Here is a 10,007-nt window from a genome sequence, read left to right on the forward strand (position 1 = left end):
TTACATGTATATGTAGTATACAAGGTGAATATAACAAAAGTGATCAATCTCATAACTCATATAAGCATTACAAAATATATAGTTGGGCAAACACGGACCCCTGGACACATTAGAGGTGGGATCAGGTGCCTAGGAGGAGTAAGCATATCCCTTGTAGTATACATTATCATCTGATAAATATAGACAAAATACACAACTTACTGTCCAAATTTCTAGTCTTATACGAATCTTCATTTTGCATTACGCATATAAATACGATAATCCTTGAAAATATTAAATGAGTGTTGTATTGTGAGGAACTATTCAGTTGTTAATGACACTTGAAATTTTAAAAAATGCAGAATTTACATGTGATGTTTTTAAGGGAAATACATGGAAAAAAATATGCTACAGGTCATTCTGCACAGTGGATTTGATTCAGAGAGGGATAAAAGTTAGGTCAGGAACTTGGATAGACATGGAACTGTTTCATTGTCATATTATTCCAGGTAAGATTTACATAACATATTATGAATATTCATACCGATACGCCTATTGGCCAATCTGTAACTAACACATTTTATACACATATTTAGATATAGATGGATTATGAAAAGCCAAAGGATGAAGGTCTCATTTCCAAATAAAATAAAATCACCTTGAAAATTTTAGATACCCCTTCAGTAGAGTAGATGGTCTGACGGTAAGTTAGTAAATAAAATGTTACTCCTTTTGTTCGACTGATTACTGGAATATCATTAACCTTCATAGAAAAAAATGGTTTTCAGTAGTAGATGACCGCTACAGATTTCAAATCGGAAGATCAAAGGTCGTGACCGTTTTTACTTTGTGTATGATAATTATTATCGGACCTAAAATCCTTTTTCTGAAATAGTTAATCAAATTCATAGGTCATAATCAATAGAGGGAGAGGTTTGTACATGTGGAAGGAGATGTGCAAAGATCAAACTGTGGGGTCAATAGTAATCCTTTTATCAATATAATTCATTTTAATAGAAGGCCACACACACACATATTGTGTGTGTCCTTCTCTTTGACACACGACCTCGTTTTTTTCAGTCTCATTAAAAGGAACGCCCCATTTAGTCGCCTCTTACAACAAGCAAGGCATACTGAGGACCTATTCTTACCCGGATACATACCTATTGTTAGACCGTCCTTTACACTATGATTTGACTACGGACTACTCCGTTTACCTGATCAATATGTAGAGCTCACGCGGGTGAGACCGCCCGACAGGGGACGATTATTCGTCCTATGCACCTGATTCCTGTCAAGGGATCCGTATATGCCCTTCTCTTAATTTTGTATTCTTGATGGGATATTTTAGATTGATTACTGTCCACAATCTTAACTCTTCAGTTTTCATCTTTTGGACATGCAAATCTTATATTTCGTCTGTTTTAAGAGAAATCTTTGCCATGCTCCATTTTCGTAATTGAAGGAAACGGAGTATGTAGTCTTTTACTATTTTAATATCATACCAAACCTTTCAAACTTGAATTGGTTTTGTTCACTAGTACTGTTCAAAATAGTGCGGCGGTTACAATATTACAAAATAATAAATAATGGCCATAAACTTTCACTTTTATCGGTACTTCACATATGTCAATTACCTTTAAAATCCTCTAGATTGATCCACAAATACATCAAATAAGGCGTGAGCTCAAATTTTGAGAACACATTTACAGTAATTGTTTTCTTTCATATCAGTAAATCAAGTGCATATTCTTTAAAAACAATAACAAAATTATTATTTGCGCTGTTTATTTTATATAGTTTGCACACTGTGCATGGTCTTCAGCATGGGGGTGTCATTGGTTTACAGTTCAGAGTCTACTGCAAAAATGTCAACTGTAGGAAAGTATAGGTAAGTCAAAGAATTATTTTCACTTTCAATTCATCAGTCGTGTTTAGCTGAAGGTTTTCCGTTACTGATTATGAACAATAGAGTTTTTATTTCTATGCTGCCTTGTACATCTCAGTAGGAAATTTCAAATATTTCATATACAATTACAAAAGAGAAACCATTACCTGATAGTTGATATTCGCTTCTCCGTATTCACGACTAGATTATGTTTGTTTCTGTGTTAAAGTTAAGGAAAATAATCAAAAGTAGCAATTGATCAGAAAATTAAATTATTGACTTATACTCGAATTATTCGGGCTTTTTTTTTTTAATTTGTAGGATCCAATATTGCCAGAAATTGAACTTCACAACGGCCGATGAGGACTGTGGTGGCTTGGTTGGTATGTATAACGATTATATTGAGACTTTTAAAAGATTTATATTTCTTTAAAGTTATTCCATCCACCTGTGACGTAATCAGAATTTGGAAAAGCAATTTAAATTAATGCATGATAGTAACATAAATGTTGGAGTCTCTTCTGATACTTATTGTAAAAATAATCTTCAACATGAATTATCTCAAAGGTCTAAGTTATATATGAATTATCACGACATCTTTCAAAATATTGAATCCAGGGGCAACAGCTCTGTTTTCTGCTAATACTTGATCAAGTCCATTATGCGACTGAGTTTCTTTTTTTACGGGCATTTCGTATATTTTTGTAAAGAAACAATTTCATTAAATTGTTATGAATATTACTATACCATTATAAACCGTTTCTGCGAAATTTTGAAAATGTTGTTTAAGGAAAATTGCACTTGTCTGACGTTGATATATACATGTAATTCTGTTAATGTATTACATCCTAAAAATACGATAGCCTATATATCATATTTGATAATTTATCAGTTTTAACTCCAATAAATATAAATCAATGCCCTTTAAATACTTCTATCAGATAATGATGAGAGTTTGGTTTGTAGTTACCTCAAAGGGTAGATATAGAGGACATTTATGTCGCGTGTTTTGATATTGGTTTATCCAGAGAGTATATATGGTGTATCTATTCCCGAGGCTTGCCGAGTTGGATCAACCAAAATATCAAAATACGCCATTATTGATGTATTGACATTATTGATGTCCCATTTATCTCACACACTGTCTTTTCGCTTAATTTTGAGATGATCCCTAGCATGGTAGAAACAGCTGATTGAATTTGTTTTAAATCCGTGATTCAGGCGACGTACTTATTAATCTTCCTTACGTGAGAAAAAAAAAACCCAGTGCGCTTGCAATATATTACAAAGGGCATTTTGTATAAAAGAAACCATGGATGAAATTGTTTTAGAAGATATTATAGTTCATAATTAATAATGATTTTGCCATTCCAACAAAGTAACAACTATTCACCGAGTATTTATTTTTTTGGACGTAGGCTTGACCTTCTGATAAAAGTTTGAAGTCGTTGTCTGTTTGAATGCAAGGTGAAGATAACGAACAGTGATCAATCTCATAACTCCTACAAGCAATACAAAATAGATACTTGGGCAAACACGGACCCCTGGACACACCAGAGGTAGGATCAGGTGCATAGGAAGAGTAATCATCCCCTGTCGACCGGTCACACCCGCTATGAGCCCTACATCCTGTTCAGGTAAACAGAGTTATCCGCAGTCAAAATCAGTGCGCCAAGAACGACTTAACTATCGGTATGAAACACGTCAGACAGCATTTGACCCAATGATAGGTTGTATTGACGAACTAGATCTTATAACGACCATATAAACTATGTATGGAAATTCTTTTAGAAAGGATTATAGTTTGACCGAGCATTAATTATTTTGATGTACATTTAGGTTTGACCTTTTGATAAAAGTTTGAAGTCGCCGTCTGTTAGAATATGTAACAACGATGAATGAAAATAATATTTAATGTAGATTTATTAGAATGCTCAACAGTTTACAATGAAAAGTAGAAGTGTTTGTGTACTTGGATTTTATTCACGTAATTTCCTTGGATCTGAGGGCGAGAGGAAATCCTGAGGCAATTAAGCAAGTAAAGCTGTTGAGATTCATTACATCCAATATGGCTTCAAAGAAAAGAGATTGTGCTTATGAATGCTTGGTACCCCCGCATGTCGAGGTACTTTCGATTAGGCCCGTCCAGCAGGCGGTTGATTCCTTTTTCATGATACTAGTGCGGAAATCTCTTTCTTTTCTTATCGTAGTTTTTCAGTAGTTATATTGATCGATTTGACAGTTTTATGCAGTAGGGACAATATCATTTTAATTTTCCTATAAACGAAATTCTAAAGAAATACAAAATAACAAGTTAGACGCTTTATTTCACACAGAAAATATGTTATCCAAGCGGAGGCAGTGTCAAACGTAATTCAGACCGGAAGTGCTTTATCAAACGGGCGTATGCTAAAGCTAATGCTTTATCTTACTTGCAATATACACCAAATGTATGAGATAAAACAATATATAGGACATCTGGTTTATCTCAAGCACACCGCGTCAACATGATGTTAACGTAGTACATTTACAAAAGAAGTTATCTTGTTAGAGACTTGCAGAGGATTGGACTTGAACGCAGCGCAGATTACGTACTATTTTTTCTGCTGTATCTGTAGACCTACCTACGTACTTAGTATTTACAAGCCAATATATTGGGGGGGAAATGTTTGATACCATTAACATTAGCACAACATTAACCCGAATATTAAATAATTAATGTATTACAATGAAGTAGAAATGAGCTGAAAGGAGATTTCTATCTGTGAACTGATTAGCTTGGAAACTTGAAATGTAGTTAATCAAACGATATATAATTTCAGATAATGTATCGAGAATCATGGAAGCCTGCCGAAAGGAAAAGTATAGTAGCAGTTGCAACGTGTATACCAACCCAAACGATGACAGTATATTCTTTTGTATGAAAACTGATGGAAGCTCACAATGTAGTAACATTCGTTGTACTTCCACATTTAAAAGAGAAGCTGATGTCAATGCATTAGAAAGAATTGACATCGATACATTAAGCCCAACCTGTGTGTATAAGTATGTTACGATGGAATCCAAGGATTGTGTCACCAATTCGGGTGATAAAGGTAATACCGAATGTGTTATCCTTTGCATACAAGTTTGTCACAGCTGTATAGTGACTCGAAAATTGCAATGTTAAGTAGATATAAACGATATCAATATTTTAAAAAAATAGTTTATCTTATATAACATTAAAAAAGATAACAACCAAACGAACAATATAAGTGACTTCGGTTGGAGGTAGTATATATCCAACATTATAAATATCACTGTCCAGTTTTCAGCCTGAATTTCGTAATAACATTATCCTTAAATATATAGAAAGGAGTGGACATACTGAAAGAAGCCAAACAAATTTTAGCGGAAGTGGATGGCCTATGTTAGTAGCAGCTTTCCTGGCCGGAGTAATGATTTCCAGTATAGGTTTCTTTTTGAGAGATTGGATTCGCAAACGATGGTAACCTTTAAAAAAATAAATATGTGTCAAAGGCATATTCTGTTTTTAAAAATTAGAAACATTCTTTCAGATAAGGTTCACGAAAAATGAAAACCAGCGTTATATACTCCACCTAAGGAAACCAGAAAGATGAAATTGACTGCAATTCTACAGAACCAAAGTGGAGTCAAGATATCTTCAACACACATGATGCTTCTTCCAATTGTTCAATAAGACGGCGATATATTCAAGTTTGCAAACTTCTGATGACGTTGACGTCGGTTAACGTTTTATATATTTAGCCGTAATGACGTTCATTGAGTCGCATCTGGTTGGCTGGGATCACTGCCTCTTGTTTCCGCTTTTCATGTCACATATTATATCGATATCGATGTAGCTATAATCTTTTACCATGGCTTTTGGCATCCTATTGCAAGACACGTATGCTTTTTTTTTTCTTTTTTCCTTATGCTCCAAATATTGTTCCATCAAGGGTTCATTAGAGGTAGATGCAATTTCAGTTCCTTATCTAAACCGATCAGCATTTGTAGCCCGACCATTGAATACGAGGCACCACCTCCGAGGGCTGTGGGTATTTACTATTCTCTTCAAAGACCTCAACATTTCTAAATTGCTCCACCTCTTCATAAACTCTATCTACTTCCTACTGATCTGTCTTCCTCATATGGACATGTTTGAATTTTCACTTGTAGTAGGGCAAATGAAAATATTTTTTTTTTCATTTTTTCTTTCACACTGATAACATTTGATCAAATACTCGGATTCTACATAAAAAATCCTCACTTATCAGTTGATGACTTTAGGATTTCCTACCCGACAAAATGTACGAGTACTCTCACGGGAGCTGTCAAGGCGATGATGATTCATTTTTGTCATCAAGTATCTAATATCGTCTGTATGTGTACCCCATTTGGGGATGTTTTACATGCGTAATGAATCAAACGTCTTGTGTTGTTAGTTTTTTAACCTACTGCTTAATTTTCACAAACGACTAATCACTTTTATATGCAAAGCGTCTTGTTTCTAATGATCTGGGATACCTGTCCCAACATCTTAAATGCAAGGATGACTCCCCTTACTTGTATTTGCAGTCCATTTTGTGTATCGTTTTCTCTTATCCAATAATCCGATCATCTTGCATCATCTCTTCAAACTACAATCGTATATACATTGTAGGGAGGTGGGGCTAGTCCTATCGGTATTCACATGCCAGCTAATAATGGTTTTTTTGTTTTTTTTTAATATAGAACAATGAGATCTGTTTGACGGTTTGTAATGTGGTGTGGAACTTTGAAAAGAGGAATTCTATTCTTTCACCTTATTTCGAACATGAACATTGATAAAAAATATGTCGATGATTAGAAATATGAAAATAGATTAAAATAAGGAATATTGAAGATTGCATGTGTTTAGATATAGTTAGAATATCAAGTAATCCTACCAATAACGGTCTGTCACGTATAACATCCATACATTGTCAAAGGTTTCCCATTTTAACAGATTGGTCGCTATCTCCGATATTCGCTATTCACAAACCACTCATTGAGATCATCTCATATTTGAAGTCATATATAAACTATACGCTATATGTATTATCAATTTTTATTTTCAATCATATTTCAATTCGACATATCACAACGAACTAGAAATAAAATAAACCATAGAGTCTCCCACAATAACACATGAAGACAACGGTATAACGAATACATAAAATAAGAGAAAGGAAAACACGGACCCTTGACATACCAAAGCATCACATTCTTTTTAAATCGAGGCAAAATACAAAGAGATTAGGTTGAAGTCAGGATTTTACAAATTCTATGGTCGTTATAATTTGCAATTACACTTTGTCATTGGGACAAATGCTATTTGAAGTATTTAATGATAATTGGAAGGTTGTTCTTCAGATACCGATTTTGTTTATGGCCTACCTTGTTTACTTGATCAACATAGAGGGCTCATAGCGGGTGTGACCGGTCAGCAGAGTGTGCTTACTCGTCCTAGACATCTATTACACCTTTGGTGTTTCCAAGGCCAGTGTTTCCCCAATTCACAACTGTATACTGCTTGTGAGATTGATCTCACTTTGTAATATTCATGTCTTCCGTACAATCATATACTAGGTGAATGTATGGGTTAATTAGTTTCTTTTCAACATAGGAACACCAGACACTCTATAACTTCTATATCTGTGCAGACCGAGGACTCCCACGTTACCAATGCTGGATATTTAAATGCAGTTTATACAGACATTTCAAATTTGCAAGGAGAAGAGGTAAATCCTAATATTATTAAAAACATATTACTGAAATACCGGCAGTGAGTAAAATGAAAATCATGCAATGAAATGCCCCCCTCCGCTAAGAAAATAAACTAAATATATTGCAAAGATCGATATTATCTTAGCCCACCAAATATTACTATGTATTTTATTGCAAGATGCTATTCCCTTTCTAGACTTTGAAATACTAAAACTAAATGTTCCTTTGATACTAGTTGTCAAAAAAGAATAACGGGGTTAGAGACTTTAAAGCCAATTTCTATACTAGCAAGTGCTGTGTTCTCTGTTACTACGTCATACCCAGTGACATATCTGTGCATATTAGATTTGAGAAAGAATCTGAACAATTACTTTTTGTTTCTTTTCTTTAGTTGTTTAAAACCTTTTTTTAGTATTCAGAAATGCTGTTGGTAAAAGCTACGTTATCTGCCTTACCTAACACTCAGTTTGTAATAATTATAATGAATCTAAACAATATCTTATTCCATACCACATATCAAATCATTCCTCCACCAAAATGAAAATCTAATTGTGAAAATAAATGTAGAATAGGAAGAGTGTGTATAATAGTATACACATGTACGTCTTCCACTACAGTTTGATCTAAATCTTCCATACCCAAAGCGCCCGATTCCTGAACAAAACATAAACAAATCTAACGTTTGGTTATTATTATGACGTCATATTCAAAGTGTTAAATAGTAATCTCAATAATTGTATTAGGATTTTATCAAATAACATGAAGTCTTCAGATACCATAATTAAAATTTAACGCATTGCTTGAATATTTTACTGCGGATCACTTTATAATGTAGATTAGTTTTTCGAATTCGAACTTCCTTAGTTTGTCTTTGATTTCAGTCCAGCAATGATGATACCTCAATTCTTGATGCAGGGATGCGTTGTGGTATCGATCCGGTTATGACCGATCTATACAATTATTCAAGGCCCGAGGGGGAACAGAAGAGTGATGTTTACAACGTTCTTCAAGGATCAGATGATGGAATGCTGAGTATGGGAAAAGCAGAAAATGAAAAGACCTTAAACGATACGTTATTGACATCGGGTGAACAGTCACTCCTTACAAAAAACCAAAGAGAAGACATGCAACAATTATACTTCTGTTTGGAAAAGAGAGAAGATGCCACGCTATTTAACGAAACGCCCTGTTAAAGGATTGCATCCGGATTGGGATTAAAATTCATTTCATTAAAATGAATTTGAAGTGCTTGAAAGAATGCTTAGATTATTCTAATGTCCTGCAGTGGTTTTTGTTTCTATGTTTATTTGTTTAACGTCCGGTGGATATCTTGTTTACTCGTATTAAGACGTCAACAGCTGCAAGTGTAGTGCTGAATATTTATACTTGCGCAGGATCACCAGGGTAGTAACAATCATTGTTTGTTATATTACCAACTATAAATGGAATTTTAGTTTTGATGTATCATCCAAAGAACCTCGACTTAAGATCTCACTCCTAAATGCCTAGTGTTGGGCAAAGGAGCAATTACTGCCCACGACCTTCCGGTCACAAAGTGAACTCCGTAACCGTTAGCTTTTCTCGAAAACTCTTAGATATATACATTAAATTCTTGACATTTTTGATTTATGAAACATGTTTGAAATGTTTAAATGTATCTTTCCTCAATTTTTTTAAATTTTTTTTTATTATAAAGTGCAGCAACATCAATTATTTTCAAAACTCATTGATGCCACCATTGTTGTGAAAATGTTATGTCGGATTGGTATACACAAAATCAGGAAAAAAATCACGAATTACTTTTCTGCGATAGAGGCAATATAAAGATACGGTTTATATTCAATTAATATAAATGTAAATGAATATAAATATAAGAATTGAACAGTATTTTAGATCTGTTCATGGTCAAGGTGAACGGATTTGGATTTGAGGCAAATTCTCAGTTTTGTTATTTACGTACACTTAAACTTCCGGTACATGTATATGAAGAGTTGTCTTTCCTTGTACATTGACGCCTGTACAGATAAATATAGAATTCAAACATTTGTATTTTATCTGTATTTTTTTTTTTATTGCACAGTTATGTACGATGATTATAATTTAATTTAAAAGAATAATGAAAATAAAGTAATCACATTTCATTGATTTTAATTTTGAATATTTTTAGTGATCACTAAATTTAAATCATTTTAGCAATATTAACTACATATAGTGTTAACAATGCTAGTATATTTGAAGTGTTCACTCCGAACTAGTTCTGAGTAACAGTTGCGGTTACAGTCTTAGCAAATGTGTCATTATAGAAAAATGAATGCAAGTGCCGAGGAGAAGTTTATATAGAGAGAAGAAAGTAGATATATATATATATATATATCATTTATTTGAAAAACGC

General features: G+C 33.7%; 1 protein-coding gene across 2 annotated transcripts; it reads left to right on the top strand.

Moving 5' to 3' along the window:
* The first annotated feature begins 388 nt into the window (after positions 1–388).
* On the top strand, positions 389–9,756 carry LOC125656949 (uncharacterized). 2 transcript variants are annotated; one of them, XM_056143326.1, is made up of 7 exons: positions 389–488; positions 1,780–1,870; positions 2,189–2,250; positions 4,690–4,962; positions 5,219–5,354; positions 7,515–7,629; positions 8,497–9,756. In XM_056143326.1, the coding sequence occupies exons 1-7, from the start codon at positions 458–460 to the stop codon at positions 8,806–8,808; spliced, it is 1,020 nt and encodes a 339-aa protein (XP_055999301.1). In that variant the 5' UTR covers positions 389–457; the 3' UTR covers positions 8,809–9,756. The 2 variants fall into 2 exon arrangements, with proteins under 2 accessions (XP_055999301.1, XP_055999302.1); XM_056143327.1 differs by having other exon boundaries at positions 8,531–8,691.
* The last annotated feature ends 251 nt before the right edge of the window (positions 9,757–10,007 follow it).

The sequence above is a fragment of the Ostrea edulis genome, chromosome 7 (genome assembly GCF_947568905.1).
Source record: "Ostrea edulis chromosome 7, xbOstEdul1.1, whole genome shotgun sequence".
Classification (NCBI taxonomy): domain Eukaryota; kingdom Metazoa; phylum Mollusca; class Bivalvia; order Ostreida; family Ostreidae; genus Ostrea; species Ostrea edulis.